At 38.6% G+C, this 20,003-nt stretch overlaps 1 protein-coding gene across 2 annotated transcripts in view; it reads left to right on the top strand.

Annotated features, from left to right (window-relative positions):
- LOC145501336 (O-acyltransferase like protein-like) overlaps positions 1-20,003 on the top strand; it is a 32,278-nt gene that overhangs the window by 6,629 nt on the left and 5,646 nt on the right. For both annotated transcript variants that reach the window (XM_081480827.1, XM_081480828.1), the window contains exons 3-13: positions 1,695-1,840; positions 6,399-6,483; positions 7,674-7,797; positions 9,529-9,770; positions 9,979-10,155; positions 11,358-11,451; positions 12,523-12,615; positions 13,292-13,460; positions 14,603-14,682; positions 15,979-16,095; positions 16,580-16,706. In XM_081480827.1, the coding sequence (XP_081336953.1) occupies positions 1,695-1,840; positions 6,399-6,483; positions 7,674-7,797; positions 9,529-9,770; positions 9,979-10,155; positions 11,358-11,451; positions 12,523-12,615; positions 13,292-13,460; positions 14,603-14,682; positions 15,979-16,095; positions 16,580-16,706 (1,454 nt within the window). The remainder of the gene's footprint in view (positions 1-1,694; positions 1,841-6,398; positions 6,484-7,673; positions 7,798-9,528; positions 9,771-9,978; positions 10,156-11,357; positions 11,452-12,522; positions 12,616-13,291; positions 13,461-14,602; positions 14,683-15,978; positions 16,096-16,579; positions 16,707-20,003) is intronic.

Raw genomic sequence — 20,003 nt, 5'->3', positions numbered from 1 at the left:
GTCATGAGTTTTCCTTCTCTTTTCTAACGTCAATATTCCAATATTCCGAAATCTCACTTTGCCATTTTTCAAGTTCGCCTGTTTCTTCGTAGTACTTTTTATTTCCAATTTCTTTGCTCTGAATATAGAACAGTTTGAGGAAAACCCCAGCCTTGTTTAATTTGCATTTTGTTTGCACCATCATAACGCTCGTAAATCTGAATAATTTTAAATATCCAACGAAAATCCATCTGTGTTCACAGGCTAACCAAAATCACCTCTTACGAGATTTATTTTCGTTCTCGGCATGCTGAGATAAATGAGATAGCCCGTTGATCGCAGGCATCAGCTTTGTTATTTTAGCGGCGAAATTTGAATGTTCCGTGAAGTGACGAAGATAATCCATCGTTTTTGTTCTTCCAAAGGCATGAAAGAGTTAATATAAGTTTTATTTTCACTGTATTTTTATTATTTACCTTACATTACTTTACGTAAATGACTCCGTTGTTTTAAAGAAAAAAAAACGCGCTTTCTCCACGACTTCTATGTTATGAGACTGTTACTTCGGCTTTCCACCATTGCACGAAAAAGCCAACAAAGTGCCCCAGAGGGGGGCGTGTCCTTGCCTTTTATAGGATCGCTCCGTGTTAAAATAACAAGTTTTGCTAGATTCCCGCCGACAGAACACGTAGCGAAATAAACAAATTCTCAACCTAACAATACGTCGATAAAAGACATTATATTTGATACGAAGGTAGAAATTATACTTAAGAAGTAAAACAACGACAGAAAACAACAATTGAGCTGTCTCTGTTTATGATAAGAAGCTTTATTTTTGTAAAAATGCTCGATTGCTCAAACAACACTTACATGCAGCGTAGTAATGCTCGGCTCGTGCTCTGGTCATCTCAGCGAAGTGAACCGACGAGTGGTCAGTTCAAATCTTGCTCTGAAATTCTCTTCTGTGCCCGGAGTAGAACCATTGGGAGCAGTTCAGTCTTTCTAACTTTTACGCTAGTTCGGGCAATCTTGCTGCAAGCGGCTGCAAGCCGTAAATAACTGTAGCTCCTTTCAAATTCAACCCAGCATTTCGCAGTTTCATCCGCAAGCTTTGAGCTCCTTGTTTCGTAATTTTTATAGGCAAAGTGCGCGTTTTCGTGAGCCACAATACGGCCGGATTCCTCTGGACTACAAACCTACGGTGTTGCTTTGAAACCAACTTTTGTGTTGAGTTTTAATTAAAGCCGATCAGTTCAAGTCTGGCGTACGTATGCGTTTGAGATTTTGGGCACAAAAAGCGTTAAAAAAAGCTTGAAAAGTTGCCAAATTGTTGAATGCTTACATTTTGCGTTGTTTTACGGTGTAACAAAAAGTTTGAAAAGTTGCCAAATCTGGGAATTTCGGAGCGGTCCGTACTCGGGGTCCGGATGAGAAAACCCGGACCGCTGAAGCGCGCGTGATTAGCTAATGAGACTCAAGGATTTGGGATTCCGGACCGCTAAGAAGTTGGAGAGAAAAAAAAAAAAAATAAATAAAAATAAACTGTATTTACAAGCGGATTTAAATCTTCAACTACGACTTCTCTTTCGGAGATAAGGTAATCTTTCGTCAAATTAGTGTTGATTGATCTCCACAGTGGATTACATTTATTGTACATTAAACCTGGTCTGGCAAAGACATGGTCTAATGTCTAATCTTGATTAACATTTCTTCAGATCTGGATGCTATTGGTAAACCTCAAAGTGGACTTCGTCTAGGACATGTTGGCTGGTTTGGATCCTACAGTCAGTGCACTAAGTTTATGGTTGATGCTCATTATTGCTTGGCTTTTTTCGCAGTTTCTGCTCTTGATGTCAGTCAGGTTAGTAATGAATGGACTGTTATTGGTTTTCGTTATAATTGAACCGAATTACTATTTTCGTATTTGAGCATTTTTTACAATGGGTTACTCATTGCCCGCAGATGAGTGGTATGTTATCAGTCTAAGTTGAGCGTTTTTTGTTCATGATCATGTTAGTTATATTTCAAATGAAAGTTCCTCTTAACTGACAACTTGTTTGGATTACATAATGTAGAATAACGAGTCACCACTACCACTGATTATTTTCGTGTGTTAGCAGTTCAACAACACATGATACGAAATGCCAAAGAAGCAATAATTGGTGACAGATACAAACAATTATTAATTTCATCTCAAACTGCTACAATGGCAGTAATGTTAATTGATCATATGAACAGTACGGCCTCGCGCGCTAGCTTTTCCTTGGAAACGATAAGAATAAAGGTCCCGTACGAGGGCCGCACCCGCCCTGCAAAATCGATGTGAGTTAATGCAAAACACTTTTGTTGCTAAAAAAAATGTTTTCTTTAAAATGAGTGATGAAAGTGAACATTCTGACGACTTCTTTTTACTATCCTGGTATCCGATGCCGGACTACTTCAATTGCCAACTTAACCCGAAAGCATAGAAAGAAGGTCAGCACCCCTCACAAACGTGGAAGTTCACAAGGAACTGGTCATATGATAGAATGGTCATTGACTGAGTGAGGGCCACAGCGCTCGGTCCGTACCTCCTGACCTCGAGCGAAATATTTTCCTTCCGGCCCTCCCACTCGGTCAAGTACATACATGTAGTACTTTCTTGCGTCTAGCAAGTACCAAACTTAAAATCTGATTTATGAACTAGGCCAAGGACAAGGAAAATAATTGTAGAAAACCATTTGTTGCTAGTGACTTGCCCTTGTGACTAGTGACTTGCCTGTGGCGATATCAAGCAACTTGAAGCGTTTGTGACTAAGCAAAATCGCCAAGACTATTTTGTAACTGTGAAACAACTCTCTCGTTTGAGACAGTGAAATAGGTGTCTGAAGAAAAAAAAAGACGACCTCTATATCAGAGGTCCTCTTTTTGTGTGTTTCTCCAAACATTTCACTAGAACCAAAATTAGACATTGGTAACGAGAAAGAACTGCAATTCGAGACATTTCAACAACCTGCTGTTTTTGGCAATACATTACGCAAACCACTTGCATGACTCGCGTGACTGCTTTCCAATCCGGCAGATTCATAGATTCTATTTAGTGTGAAATTGATTTCTTGTGGTCCCATTTAAGTTTATTATTACATTCTAAAAGAAATATTTACAAGGCAGTTGGAACAAAATTTCTCTAGACATGTAGAATAGGAAATTAATGACCGTGTTCATTGGAGATATTTAAGTTCAGGCAAATGGAAGGAACAATTTGGTAAAAATTACAAACATGATAAATATAAAAATGTTACACTTGGTGAGAAAAGCTATTAAAAATCTTTAAAAAACCCAACGTTTCGGCTATTAAGAGAAGCCTTCTTCGGGGGTAATAAATAATATAATGAAGGGACAAGTTTATTTATTGCATAAAACGTACAACAGTTTTTAAAGACATGTTTCGGCATGCTTATGCCATCTTCAGTTTAATAGAGTGACTAATGATACGTGACACAAGTTATATACTACGAAATATGAATAAATTATTTACAATATGCATTACAAAACAGTGGAAACGGAAATTACAGAGTTAAAAAGGTGTTGAAGTGATGTAACTGTTTGTTAAGGTCAGGTTTGTTCTTACTAATATAAAAGGCTTCTTTAAGTTTAAGATCAATAGAGCTATTCGCTGAGTCTAAGATGCGAAAACAAGAAGGTGTGTACATGCCCCTGCATGAAGAAAATTGAGAAAGATGTTTAAAAATATGCGAGTTTTTATCGCTTACTGTATGTTCTTTAATCCTGGTAGAAAAATGGCGACTGGTTTCACCAATATAACAGGAATTGCATCCCGCACAAGTAAATTGATAAACTACCATGGATTTTAGAGCATCAGGAGTACGATCTTTAAAACTGAACATATTCTTGATTTTGAAAGAAGTAAAAACTAATTTGATATTAAGATCCGTTTCACAAAAACGTTTAAGTAATTGCCGTAGTTTGAGTTCCGTTATTCTAGAGTACTGGCCGATAAAAGGAAGCTTAAAATAGCGTATATTGTTTTCATCATTAACGTTGCGGCTTTTTTGATCAGAAGGCTTGTTAAGATACCGCTTGAACGTTTTTTCAATGATGTGTGAAGGAAACGAGTTACGTTTTATTTCCTTCGATGTTGAAAGCCTTTTTACAAACATTCCGCTAAATGAAACTATCGATATTGCCGTTGACCTTATTTTGAAACATCATCCCAAATTTTCCATCAAAAAACCCGACCTTAAGAAATTGTTTTCATTTGCCACATCCGAGACTCATTTTCTTTTCAATGGTAAATTTTATGATCAAGTCGATGGGGTAGCTATGGGCTCCCCTTTAGCACCTATTTTAGCTAATCTTTTTCTTGGATTTCACGAAGAAACATGGCTAAATAATTTTAACAAGGCCGACATCTTACTCTATAGGCGTTATGTTGACGATACTTTTTGCGTCTTTAAAAATGAGCGGGATGCCATGTCTTTCTTTGAATTCATCAATTCTCAACATCCCAACATCAAATTTACTTTCGAGAAACAGAACGACGGTAAACTTTCCTTTTTGGATGTTCTGATTGACAACTCTTCGCATGACTGCGTTTTTTCAGTTTTTCATAAAAAAACCTACACTGGTCTCTTAACAAATTTTTTTAGTTTCACTCCGTTTCGCTATAAAATTGGCCTTGTCCGTACTCTCATTGACCGAACTTATAAAATCAACAACACTTCTTCCGGTTTTGAAAACGATCTGATCAAGCTTTCGGACACTCTAAAACGTAACTCGTTTCCTTCACACATCATTGAAAAAACGTTCAAGCGGTATCTTAACAAGCCTTCTGATCAAAAAAGCCGCAACGTTAATGATGAAAACAATATACGCTATTTTAAGCTTCCTTTTATCGGCCAGTACTCTAGAATAACGGAACTCAAACTACGGCAATTACTTAAACGTTTTTGTGAAACGGATCTTAATATCAAATTAGTTTTTACTTCTTTCAAAATCAAGAATATGTTCAGTTTTAAAGATCGTACTCCTGATGCTCTAAAATCCATGGTAGTTTATCAATTTACTTGTGCGGGATGCAATTCCTGTTATATTGGTGAAACCAGTCGCCATTTTTCTACCAGGATTAAAGAACATACAGTAAGCGATAAAAACTCGCATATTTTTAAACATCTTTCTCAATTTTCTTCATGCAGGGGCATGTACACACCTTCTTGTTTTCGCATCTTAGACTCAGCGAATAGCTCTATTGATCTTAAACTTAAAGAAGCCTTTTATATTAGTAAGAACAAACCTGACCTTAACAAACAGTTACATCACTTCAACACCTTTTTAACTCTGTAATTTCCGTTTCCACTGTTTTGTAATGCATATTGTAAATAATTTATTCATATTTTGTAGTATATAACTTGTGTCACGTATCATTAGTCACTCTATTAAACTGAAGATGGCATAAGCATGCCGAAACATGTCTTTAAAAACTGTTGTACGTTTTATGCAATATTTATCATTATTGCTAGTATTACGACATTATGGAAACAAGTTTATTTATGATCACGTAGTTGCAAGCATGTTACAAGCATGTTAGGAAATAACCAAAATTCTTCTGCTGCTGGGCTGCACTTATGCACGCTTTAGACTTCAGTGGGACTTGCATGACCCCTTGTCCAAATGTTTTGCTGTGCTACGTAATGCCTTTCGTGCCAAAAAAGGCGGCCTTAGCGTGTTGAAACTGGCGAACTAATTATGAGCTCTTTGAGCTTCTAGTCTTATATTGCAATGCAAAAACGTTGTGAATGGTTTGTCATCAGGACACAATAATTAAGTTTGCAAACAGTAGAATCCTGACTTTTCCGACCATTGCAGTATTGCTATGCTCGTATCAATGATTAGTGCACTGGACGCTAGATTGGCAGGTCCATGGCTAAGGAGTAACCTACAACTTCCGACTGACATTAATTCCATCCACGAGCTTAGTTATAGACTGCTTGTCACTTCATATGACATAAACCAGTAGCCGATCTAGGGGAGGGGCCCGGGAAACTCGGGCCCCCCTTAAAACAAAAAATCGCAGAAGGAAAAAAAGCCGACACGGCAAGCAAACCTCCCCCTCCCCCACCCCCACCCCCTTAGCTCAAGGTCTGGATCCGCCACTGTAAACTAAGGTTATTCAGGCTTTTCTACTTCCAGGATTAGAACTACTGCACATGTGACTATCTCGCGATATTTTAAAGTCTTTTTAAGTCTTCTTTCAAACCGGAGGAAATTCGAAATAAACGTTTTCCAAGGTAGAAAAGCACCAAACAGAACTATTAAGACGGATTGAAAATGACAAACTTGGAAAAAGGCTGTGTCGTCTGCGACCCAACTTCTTTATTCTTTTGACCATTTTGTTTTGATTGTTTCTTTTTTTTCCAAAGGATTATCCCATTCTTTGGGGGATCTGTGCACCTAAACAGTGCAGTGAAGAGGATGTGACCAACGCTGTACAAGATATCTTCTCAGGTACATTTATATCTGCGCAGAAATTGACGTGGATGATCGAAGCTGGAACTTGCTTATGAAACTGATAAGGCAAACTCCTTGGAAATATATACATCTGCAGGAGCCCAGATATATCTCATTTGCCGGCCTGGAGGTCTGGGAGATCCGCATAATGAAAAACTGTGACTAAGGTCTTGAAAGCATTTTCAAGTCCAAGGTCACAGTTTTTCACTGTAAGGACCGACCCCAAGCCGGTAAATGATATTTATTTCCTCTCTCTCAAATCACGTTTATAATTGTGCACTTTTTCCACACAGACATCCCGCGCGTGTTACCGTGACCGGCCAGAGACAGCAAAATTCGAAATCTTATGTTTATTCCGCTACGAAAAGTGTACTTGGAGTAAAGAATATTTGTCAACGTCTTTGTTTAAACCAAGCTCGAGTGAAATAAAACAGACTTCAAAATTAGAAGGGTTTCGACGGCCTTTTTTTTTGACACTTCGGCAGCATACGAGCTGAGTTTGATGGAGCCATGGTTCGTCAACGACACTAAACGAGCTCGATATACCGCCGAAACAAACCAAAAAGGTGTGATTAAGTATTTACCGTGCCCACATTTGAGAGCATGATATTGTAACAATATCAGGTCAGTGACTTGATATCGCAGGATATCAGAACAGTAGACACGGCTTCTGATTGGCTTAGCGCGAATTTGGTAACCAGGGCAAAACAGATACCTCACGTTTTTCGTTATAGTTTGTCGTTTTTGGAATCCTTGCCTGTTTACCAGGGTGCATGGTAATGATGGAACGAAAATTTTGCTTTTTTATTTAACTGAATGTTATGCTGAGGAATATCAATTTTAATTTTTTCACTTCTCCAGAGTCGATACGTTTTCTAAATGGTGTCCTCTGTTCAGTGACTTTATTTTCGCAAATTACCGCAGCTGATCTGCCCCCGTTCTACTCTGTTGTCTTGTCTACTTTATTTTGGTTGTTCTTAGCACAAAAGTGATATCTTTGCACGTCAATTTCCTTCGTCACGAAAGTTTTCCTTCTCATTGACATAAATTTAACTTTACTAATAATTGTCACTTCTATTTGTTTGAACTTAAAACTCCTGATATACAGACGTTCATTAATTTCCTATGCTAAGGTATTTGTTTAACAATCTACTCTATGTCTGGCCTGTTGCATTCATCTCTACCAGGAGTTAATCAAGAATTTGATAGCACAGTGTTCAAGCTAATCCCACACACATTCGATGATGCTGCCTCTAAACCTGTTTTCTGTAACAAGAAGTCAGAGTACACAACCGGAGTAATCACGACTTCGTAAGTACAGAACTTAAAACTTCCTTGCAAAGTATCTGGCCAATGTTTATAAATGGTCCTACGTGCATGTGTATTTATTAAATTCCACACATGAGAGGTTATTTTCACATACATCACGCAAGCAAGCAGCAAGACTTGTGTTACAGCGAATCTAACTTTGCGGACTGAATCGCAGAAATTACGGAAAATCGTGCGATTTCTGAGAATAAAATAGTTATGGTTTACATCGACATCGCAGTGTTAGGCCAGTGTTGTTGTGTGAAGAACATCGTTTTTTCTCATGACCTTTCATGAATTCGACGAGATGGCATGAAAAAGCACAGGCATCGCAAACTCATGATTAGAGAAATCCATCAAATATTAATGATTTATGTAAGCGTATCGAGTGGGACGTGACTACCTAAAGTACCCAATGTTGTGTTGCACTTCAAGTCGCTGAGAATTTGAGCGGTCTACAAGTCATTGTATGGAGTTTAACATGACGAAGGATACAAACGCGCAACAATATAAAATGTTACCTTTTGAATAAAACAACGAAGCTATACTCAACTTCCCTGGTTTGTGTTGTCCAATTGGCATATTTCATCGTTTTGTTTTACTTTGTTTCTTTCTTTTTTTTTTGCTGCTACAAACACCTCAAAGTACCAGAAACTGTGTTCTTTAACCACGGTTGAAAGTTTGCCGGGGAACAATTTACCACTTTGCACGTGATTGACAGTTTGAACTCACTAGAGCCTCACGATCTCACGGTCAGTCAAATAACAAGGTAGAATGAGCTGTCAAAACAACCACGAATCAAAACATTAAGTTAAGAGCAGTGGGCAAGATGTCGGGAAAGCAATCCTGGATTGGTGAAACACCCTAAAAGGGGGCATGGGTAGCAGCCTCGCGCAACACGTACATTACATGCTTTGCTGCGCACACACGTGATTACTGTGACCACAACTAGAAACAGGTGTAGTAAAAAAAAATCAAGCTACTGCATCAGAAAACAAAACTTTTAAATGATGGTGGTTCGAGGGAGTTGCTAGACTTGGGTAGCCTGTGCGAGTATACCCATCATCGTCTTAAGAGAGAACAAATGGCAACTGGGTACATGTTTGCAACAAACCGCCCTGTGGTCCTACGTTGTCCATGTCGGCCGGGACGATTACCCCTGAAATAACACCGAAAACAATTTCCCATGGGAACGAGAGAAAATGAATTTCAAAGTTCAGAGAACTTGTGCAAACACAGGCAAAATTTCATCATCAGTTTCATTTCACCAGTACTTTCAAGTGTTTCGTACGAAGTTCAACATTCATTTTCGACGTTTTGTGTTGCTAAAAATGACTTTTTTTTGAGAAGATATTTAAAACAGTCGTACAGAAGTTTGCAATACGATGTAAATAATCTTGGTACTTGGTTTTCGTCCACTCGTTACTCGAACTTCTGGTGGATTCCGTCATAATTACATGTTTGTCACAAACCACCCTGTGGTCTTACATTGTCGATGTCGGCGAGTACGAATACCGCTGGAATTGTAAGTTCCTTACAACCATCCTCAAACGATGTTACGAGATTTGCTGTATCCCTCCCTAGGTCATTATGAAAGGATAAATTACATTCCAACGTTGTTGAGTTGCGTTCAAAAATACCGTGCCAATGACGAAATTTCTACATTTACTTGTAAACAATGTTTAAAGGAATACTTTAAACCCGTCATATTCATTGTATTGTCAATTTGTACAGGGTCTTGTGTGGTGTAATCCTGTACCTATGCCTTGTTGGGACGATTGTCGACATTGCTGTTAGCTTTGCAAAGTCGAACTCCTCACCTCTCAACGCAAACGACGAATTCATGTCAATCAGAGGTGTTTCCACAGCGACAGACCAGAGTATTCCTGATGCCGAAAGAATAAGTTTACTCCGGCCCTCCCCTGAGGTCAATCTTAAAGAATGTACAAGCCATCGACAGGAACCAGTTTTACCTAGTGAGTATGCCATGGAGTTGAGCCATCTTTCATTGGTTCGGCTCTACTGAATCAAGTCATGCTCTGAGGGTTCTGAATATTAGGCATTTTAGAATTTAAGCCCAGGCTGACAAATTTGCTGAGGGAGATTGTCATCTCCAGTTAAATGGAAGGAACAATTCATTTATGTAATACTGATAACATTACCGTTTGGTTTGTTTTGACACAGATGTGGTAGTACGCTTCTTCTTGTGTTTCTCCTTAATTCAAAACACAAACCGTATTATGGATACCAAGGTGCCACCCAGCGTCATCTCTTCAATCAATGGTATGAGAGTGCTAAGCATGTGGTGGGTCATCCTGGGACATACCTACGATTTTTCACGAAGGATACCCGTCACGATCAGTGAGTACTCAGGGCTATCAGCAAATTATGCTAACAGGATTCTAAACCATCAAACTAATGCAAAAAATGTGTACAAAAGACATCCTCAGGAGGATCATTACAAACACTGAAATTTTGCTTTAGAAATTGATTGCCTTTCAAAGTCATTGGGTAAGTGTCTGGCAAGTGTCTTGGAACCCTGGTTGAAATCTTTCGTAGTATTTTCATGGGGTCACTTGCCTCACCTATGCGCCCTCAGCTTCCCCTACACGAAATTAACAATGGAAAGGTTTAACAGATTTATGTTAAGGTCTTTTAGTATGTCGTCATAGACCCTTTTCAGAAATGGCTGCCAATTATAAATTCTTTTGTAAGTATTAAAATTAGCCTGACTAACCTCGTTTTTGAGTTGATAATTCAAAAGAATTTTTACTCCCAAACGAGTTTAGTGAGGCTAATTTAAATGCACATAAAAGAATTTTAAATTGGCAGCCATTTATGAAAAGGGTCTATATTTTGTCCAGCTGGCGAGAATATTGACATCTGGAGGCCACGTTTTCGATCAGGAACTAGCACTTCGCTTACTTGAGGTTCCTTTCCGAATATTCTAACCCCAATGGTCCTCCGTCTTGCGGACTTCGCAATAAAAAGGTGAACGACATAATTGATCGTGTGATTCTACAATATTGACTTGGATGTGAGCTTATTAATATAAAGCGCTCTCCAAAAGTATGCAATGTATTTGTGCTCTCCAAATGCGTCACGTTTCCGTCTGTTGAGAAGGCAAAAGTTTATAACACCAAAACAATTCCTTTCGAACAGAATGTCTATTTAATAAGCGATACATGCGGCTGAACAAATGATATTTTCACACGGAAGACGAGAAAGTCCATTTTTTTAAAACTTGTCCGCAGTGTTTTGCAGCGCGGCTTTGTTTGACATGTATTCAGGGAGACCTTTGATTCAGACCTTCTTGCAACCCGAAGGACGACACTGCTTCAACTTTGCGTGGATTTAGTGATCCTGGAAGTTCGGTGACCCCTGTTTTTCTTTCAGTAAATCACTTTCCCTACCATTTTGCGAAAAAAAGGAGAAAAATTATAGATTAGAAGTCTTAATTTTTTACTCACGCACCATCAAGTTCCTCTCCTTTGAGCTCTTAGTTAAGCTGTATGACCTGTAAGTGAAGGTGCCTTTTGCTTAGTTTTTTTATATTGTTTCAGGCAATTTGCCGACGTTTTATGACATTATTCACCGTTTCACATTTCAAGCTGTTGGCAATGGAACCTATTCAGTTGACAGTTTCTTTTTCCTCAGGTAATTACTAGAACTGTTAAAAAGCTCAAAAACTTGTTTACAATTAAGTATTTTTGGTACCAGATCACCGATTGTTTCTCATTTTGTAGTTACTATGTTAGTCTTGTGATTCTAGGGCCCGACTGCCCCTCGCATCTGCAAGCAGGAATCTAACAGAACTGTTCTTTAGTTCGTGCTTAGATCTTTTTAACATTTAATCAAAAGACACAGTGTTTGTTTTTAAAAAACAGACAGATGTTGGACCGCTTAATAAGAATTGGATCACAATTTTATTACCTACAATTCTGCCAGTAAAACCAGTACAGGTAATTGCATGAATGTGAGTGCAATTAAGGATTACACTACGAGTGATATCTGAAAATCTCTCAAAATTGCACGAGCCTTGCGGCGAGTGCAATTTTAAACATTTTTCAGTTATCGCGAGGAGTAAAAATCCTTAATTGCTCGAGCCTTCTTTCAATTACTCATTTATTACTGTCAAACCCACGATAAAGCTCCTTCGGTTATAAGCCCCCCCCGGATATAAGCCCTCCTATTTGCTGACAAAGATATTCTTCTGGACATATGGCCCCCGGAAATAAGCCCATCTAATGTATAAGTGCGTTCCTTTTGCGTTTTATAAATGTATTATAAATGTAATAGCTAAATGTAATGGTATGTTAGCTTTAATTCGTTTCTCAGAGACGTTTTATCTCGTCGTTCGGAAACATTCTTTACATTTCGCTTATATAACCCCCGGATATAAGCCCCCCCGTTTAAAAGCCCGTCCAAAAACCCCCTATGAACTTATATAAGTCCAGGGCTTTAACGTGGGATTTCACGGTGTATGACTGAGAAAACTAGGAACTCACGCGCATTGTTTGGACTGAGTGGAAATTTAAAATTGACAAAAAAACATGTCTGCTCCTCGAAAATCTCAATGAAGTTATTTTCTCAGGCAAACAATATTTCTATAATTGGATGTTGATTTTGATGCTTTTGTATGAAACCGATTCTTGGTCTGCCAAAGTCGTCAATCCACTAACTTCCTACCCCATGTAATTTCTTTTATTATTTTAACGTTATCAACAGTGGTCTCTTAGTTGCTTATTTGTGGCTGTCTCATATGGAGAAGAAAAATGGAAAACTTCCACTCTTCAAGTACTATTTTCATCGTTTTTGGAGGTAAATTTTACTTCAGTAAGCGATTTCAACAACAACAACAACAACAAGAATCTTTATTTGTACTCTCTCACAGTATAATACAAAATCTACAAAGATACCAACGATAAAAATCAGCTGCCTGGAATAACCATAGGGGCTAGCGGAACCAGGCAGCCAGTTGGCATCAGTGAAAATAAAGGAGGAAGAAAGAATTTTATTTCAAGTGCGGATTCAGAAAAAGCTTTGAAGGTTCTCAGAATAGATACATAACAGTATTTCTTCTTGCTTTTAGGCCCACCTCCACACCAATCCGGATACAGTTGAAAATGAAACGTTACCTCGAGCTCGAATGAATGGGATAACATGTGCACATTTAAGAAATTACTTGATGTATTAAAGTTCTTACTCCATTCTCCAGGAATAACGACTTCGTGAACAAAATTGTCCTCCCATCACGTGCCAGTCTACTGGATCTTGTCTAAAACGGTGTTCTCTGTTAATTCTCATCGATAACCCTGAATATAATATAACGCCAAACCGGAGAAAAAAGGATATGTTTTCAACTTTATCCGAATTAGCTTAATACAGGTTTTACCCTAGTCTGAGTTGATTATACCTGATTCAATTCAAAATAACTTCATACATCATTTTGTAAGCCCATATTTTTTATCATAAATCTGTCTCTGTTTGTAAACAGGTTAACTCCAACTTACATGTTTGTTTTGCTGTTTCTGGACAAGCTGTTAAGATTTCTTGGTGAGGGTCCTTTGTGGCATCCAGAGAAGTTCGCATACCAGTGCAGAAAATACTGGTGGACAAATCTATTGTACATCAACAATTTTTATCCAACTTCTTTTGATGCACAGGTGAGATTAACACTTATCTAAAATGAAAAACGAAGGTTGAATATTAATTCACGTAATACTTTTGAATAACCGTTGCTTGATTACAGGACATTAGGAACGATTAAACATACAAGAAAGACATGTGTTGGGAGCGAGAAGTTGAGGAACGATAAGAGGCATGGAATAATGTCGTGAGCTTGACGTCACAATTACAGCATGTCATGCAACAGATTGCTTAGACCGAAATTAACTTATATAAACTCATAAGAAAGGTGCAATAAAAACTCCGGGGCGATATGTTCGGACAGCACCACATGGCTTGTAAAAGGGAAACTTGTTTCTATTTCTAGTTACCTGACAATCTACTACTATGAAAATTTATACGGATGTCAAGGAAGAGATCAACGGTGGCTTAATCATGTGATGCAGATATTCTGCTTTATCGTGCAAAAATAAAGTTGATGCAGATGTATGGCTTATTGACCAAGCGCGAGGTCAAGATGCCGATATTGGCCAATTTCTTCCGTGCGTTTATGGCCTAAGACGAAGCAGAGGTCCATTAACAGGCCAAGAAAAAAAAGACCAATATCTAGCTATCTTGACCGAAGAAGCTTACTCAAGAATTTTCTATTGTAGAAAAAAAAACACTAAAAAGAAGATTGGCTCGGGACACAGCGCATAATCCCAAACGGGCAAGATAGCGCCATCTTGCCCTCTCGGGTAGCCAATCACAACGCATGATATGGTTCATCTTTCCCGTTCACTGAGCTAGCCATATAGAAAGTACTCTTCAAGGCTTAGATAGTTAATGTTCTTGAGTTAATGTTATCAAACTGAAAAAAACTATACCAGTAGTTTTTTTTTTAATTCTAAGTATGGATAAATATAGAAATTACTAAAAGACGAAAGGGCCTATTGTAGCAAGACAAAAGCTGGCGGAGGGGCTAAGAGGGCAGTTGGCACCGTCCCCCGTAGCAAATTGGAGCCTTAAGATTTCAAACTTTTTTGAGGATAGCATGCCCCCTCCCCCCTCTCACACACTTCCCAGAAAGTCGCTTCATTTCGTCCCGTTACAAAAATTGTAGCTACGGTCTTGTGTAGTACAACTTATACTAACAACTTGTGTTTTACAAATAGGATATGATTTTATGTTCTCTCTACAGTGTATGGGCTGGACCTGGTACCTAGCTAATGACATGCAGTTCTACATCATTGCACCTGCTATCCTCTTCACAGCATACAGGTATAGGGAAGGGGGGGGGGGGGTGGGGTGGAAAGGCGAAAAGGGAGCTCAGGGAGTACTCCAATATGAAAAGGTCGGCGATGCTCGTCGTCTCGCCTAAGGGTATAAATCAAGGATTCTGGTCTCACGTAGGGTTTTGGTGACGAATCGCCCCTATTTTTAGCTGTGAAAGTATGTTTAAAGGTGCACGCGAAAGAAATATTATTAAAAGAAATGCTCTGATTGGTCGATTTCTGGTAAAATAGAGATTTATCCAAGCCTAAAAGCGGAGGCTGGGTTGTTCAAAGCCCGATTAAGCTTACCCAGGATAAGCGGCAATTTTGATTTGAGTTTTGAAACTTTGCAGTGAGATTTTCTGTAGACTCTTTGGCCTTCTGTTTTTAGTCTGAATAATCTCAAACTGCACAAAACAAAAGCAGTGAAAAACATTTGTATACAACAAAAATGTAGACTTCAGTTACTTTTAACCCTCGGTTAGCTTTAATGGGCTTCCGAAAAACCCGGCCCTGATAACGAAAAGTTAACTTGACATGAACCCGCGATCCAAGGTGACAAATTACTCCTCAATTTTGGCACAAAATTTCAACGTTAATCAAAACTATAACAAAATTCTCGAGCGTGATTGGCTATCAGCAGCCCGATTGGAGCATTAATTGGACAGCGTACGCGTCATGCTTGTAATTGGACAGTACGCGTCATTTTGCGCGCGCTGTTGCGGTGCACTTTGTTGAGTAAACTGCCGTGTTTTTCAGCATTCATAACGACGTTTAATCGTTCTGCGCTCAATCGATGGTTTGTTCGTTTCTCGAATTTTGACATAGTTTTGATTAATTGGTAACAGGACATCGTGTCGTCCAATTCAGTCTGTAATCATACTCGTGATTAACAAATCGGACTCCCGCTTCGCGGTCGTCCGATTCTGTTAATCACTCGTATGATTACAGACCGAATTGGACTCCACTCAGTCCTATTACCGTTATTAATTTATAATTTCACATGTGAAATTACAAAATTGTTGTTGGCTCGAAATTTCTCGGTACGTGTAATTTGTCACCCATGTGGTTAAAAGGTAATCAAATAGTATACTCGACCTGTGAAATTAAGAAATAATTTCACTTGAGTTTTGTCAAAATTCAAACAATTAATTTTTTTCAATTGTTATAATTTTGACAAAACGTGCGTAAAATTATTTTCTAATCTGACTCGTGACCATTTGATTAGCCATACTGACTTGTGGTCATTTGAAGTGTTGTCTTTCTTTTGTGTGTATTATTTCAGCTTGGTCTTTGTTTCTAGGTTTCGCCTGCGAGGACTGCTTGTTATTGTTGGTGTGTTGATGAGTATCAGTTTTATCACAACAGCAATCCTTGTTGCTCATTATGATATCGAGGAACCCGCAAGTCTAGCAGAACAGTAAGATGTACTTTTCTACCCTTGTAAAGGCCGCTCAAAACAGTTTCCAGCACTTAGATTTTGATGGGTCGTTATAACCACTCTTTATCACTTGATGCTACAATCATGGTATCAAAAACTGCCCAATCATCGATGAACACGTTGTTATCACTTTCGTAACGCAATAGGTTACCATAGCAACAGTATGACCTAAAACACCCTAAATTACAGTTTTAGGGGCTTATAATTCAAAAACATGGTGAAATTTTTTTGTATTATCAACTCTTGATGAGCATGATAAGACGCAACTGTTGGCAAAGTTTAAAAAAATTCTGTAGGTAGGGTTCATCGAAGCTTCTTTCACGTCAGTTGTTTTATTACTAATTTTACCATCGTTTTTGTTATCCAATGCCAGTGTTTAAGAATGTATAATTTATATTGCTCAGCATAAATTTTATCTTAGCGCCATAAGGAAGTCGTGAGCAATTGTGATATTTTATTGCAGGCCTCATGGTGTTAATGTCGGATCTCTCGCATATGAAAAGCCCTATTGTCGCATTGCTCCGTACCTTGTTGGCATGGTGTTGGGTTACATACTTATTCACTCAAAGGACTGGAGGCTACGCACCAAGGTAACAACATTGTTTAACTCCTTAGGTGCTTAGTACTGCATCTGATATCGATTAAAATTGTGTTTGCATGTACTTAATGCGAGTGGTCCTTTCCTAAAATACCATTACATTTTTTGAAAGTGTAGGTTTAGTCTCATATTCATGAGCTTCTTGTGTCATGCAATAACTTCTCAATGCCAAAATGTGCGTACTTAGTACATTTAGCATGTCTGCAAAAGAAACTGTTCTCGTGCATATTTGGTATTCCCTGCTTTTGTCTTCTGTGAATAGTTTCCATTAGCCTCAAAGGCTGAAGTGAGTTTATAAGTTTAATTACAGAACACGCCACATCTAGGCCCAAGGGTCAGTGTATACTCTAAATTGCATTGCCAAGTGTACCACTTGAACAAAGAGATTAATTATCACGTCCAAGCTTGTCCAAATCTGCTCAAAAATAGTCTCATGCATTTAGAAAAATCCTATTATAGCTGGTAAGCTTCGTGGTAGGTCAACAGGTTGTCACCAATGACTAAAGTCAGTAGGAGCCACAAGTCATGAACCATACATAAGTTCTTAACTGCACATGTTGCGCTGATATTTTCAGAGTGGATTAAGCATTCTTAATAAGCTTTAGCATCATGAACATTTTATTTGAAGAAAACACATCTCCTGATGAATGTACAGTTTTTGTTTATGCTACTGGAGGGAGAGGGAACGTGAAGCAATTACTACACAGTAGCAATTGTAGACCTGTAGCACAGAAAATATCCTGCTACCGGTAGTACAACACAGAGGACACATAGGAAAGCCTGGAAAAAAAGATGTTGAATAGTCTTATTACCTGTCGAGAATATGCAGACAAGAAGAGACTGTTCTATTAGCACATAACCAACGAGTTTATTAGCAGCGTTAAAATGCTTATGCTGTAAACACATAAGCACCTGTCCATAATAAACGCCCTCAGTTTTCTGTCTCAGGGCATTAGATAAATCCATTACGATAAGCAGTCAAGAATCCAGCGATTCGTTTCGGGAGCATACATAATTTATGAGGTGGAAGGGCTATGAGGATTTGGAACGTGGCGGGGGACAGCCATTTTCTCGGGTAACAATTTGGGGGAGCATAAAGGAAATAGAAGCCAGAGACGTGGAAGGGGGGGAGGGGCGCATAAAGAAACTTTAGTTTGTATGTTAGAGGATTCTGGCTGGGAATCACTCATCCGGTGGTATGGGGGCTCTTTAGATCCTACATACTAGTAGTATCGAAGATTATGAGTGAGTTCGTTTTCTACGCAGGTGATTAACTTAAATAGCGGTCTGTTGCTGAAATCATTATCTTTGTGAACAGCTTAAGTTTTATAGACAGATGTAACATAATGACAAAGTCCGCTATTTTTCTGTAGATTACAGTCAAACCTCTAAAAAGCAGCCACTCTGGGGGACGAGACAGCTGGCCGCTTCTTGGAGGTATATAAAACAAAACAAAATCACCTTTGGGACGGCAAGAATAGAGGTTGAATAGAGTTTTTTAGTACAGTGTATAGCGGACAATTTTTTCCGGGATTTTGGCCGCTGGCAGCCAAATAAAAGTTGGCCGCTTAATAGAGGTTCGGCTGTATTTTGATTTCCTTGCTTTATTTTTGACACGTTGAGTGACGGCTCCAGTTTCGGTAAGTCACAAGTTTGAGAGGACATTTGCCCTCAAAATTCATGCTAGAATCTCATTTTACTGGCCATTTTTAAGCAGAAAGGCTAATTTTTAAAAGTAAACTTGTGTTACATCTAGTATTCTAAGCTGGAAGCACGAATATCAGCTAGCATTTGCACTCACGTGCCGCTTTATCCGTCGTTTATCGTAAACAAACTCTGTGCAACTGGCAACTGATTCGAATATTTCAGCTGATGAATAGAAATACTCAGCATTTACATTGCTGTTCCTTAGTTCTGGCTTACTCTTACAAATCTTGGCTTCAGAGTACTTCGTTGAATACTGAACTAGTTTTGGTCACTGGAACTAAGTAATTTAAGTCAACAAAATTTGTTTAATGTACTAAAAATATAGCCAGTGAAATATTGCTGTTCCCACGGTTAACATCCCAAAGCCAAAGCGATTTTAAAGTCGTGAAAAGAATAAATAATTGTTGTCCCAGTTATGTAACGAAAGCACGTCATATCGCATCCTGACAAAAGAGGCCACCCACGGTCCAGAATCAAAACAACAAACATGCGATCGCGAACGATCTAAAAACCAAATCATCTTGTTTACACGTGCTAATTTGTTTTTGCCCGGCCAAAATAACACTCTAGTCTGCATTGGGACTGCATTCACTTTTTTGCCGAATGTAATCAGAGTGAAAAACCAGTTCAAAGAAGACTCCAAAACGTCCAAAACAACGAAAGCAGCCACAAGAGAACAAGAATGACGTTGCTGATGGACACGAAAAGTACATGGACACGAAATGTACAGCACATGGTTCGGCGATGGTGTCATTCGTTTTCGCCTCTGCTGCGGGGCGGCCAAATCGGTGTCCCAAGATCCATGGTGAACCGTCCCATGTAACTTGACTCACGTCTGCAGTTGAACTGCGTTCTACGAACGCAATAAGGCTACATATTTATTGGACTTGAGCAGTAGATCTCAAGATTCAGGATCAAGGATAATTTCTCATGCAGGGTGTCAAGTGTGTCCTATAATCCTATAAAGGCTTGTTTCCATTTGTTTTCTTTTATTATGTTCTTTTATCATGTTATTTTATCATGTTATTTTATTTTACCGTATGCTTATCTTCAATTTACACTATCTATTACTTTTGCGTATTTCCGGTATTACGTAAATATCGGCTACATAAAAACACGCACCAATGTAAAATCTTCCATCGTACCTGAAGAAGGCTGGTTTGGCCAGCCGAAATATAGTACACCTTCAAAAAAACATTTTACGTTGTGTCGGTTTTTGCTTTTGTATTCTTAATTTTATATGTAAAGCCGATTAGATCACTATTGATCCAACGTATACCAGCAGGATCATCGTTCCGGTTGCTTGCTTAAACATTCTATATTTTTAGCATTAGCACTTAAAGCTGAAGAAAGAATCATTGCAAGAAATATTACTTCTTGCTTAAGCTAACAAATTAAAACTGACGAAAATGAACCCGTTGGTCTGCGAAACGAATATAAGCCTTCCTCAAGACCAGCATATTCCGTCTACCAAACAAAATTTGAGGCTAAAGAAGAAGAAGAAAGAGAAAGAAGGGCAAGAAACGCTGAGAGAGCTGAAGCTGCTGATAAGAGCAGGTCAAAGGGGTAAATGGAGGACATG

The sequence above is a fragment of the Orbicella franksi genome, chromosome 10, assembly GCF_964199315.1.
Source record: "Orbicella franksi chromosome 10, jaOrbFran1.1, whole genome shotgun sequence".
NCBI lineage: Eukaryota > Metazoa > Cnidaria > Anthozoa > Scleractinia > Merulinidae > Orbicella > Orbicella franksi.
This window is presented reverse-complemented; position numbering and strand designations above follow the sequence as displayed.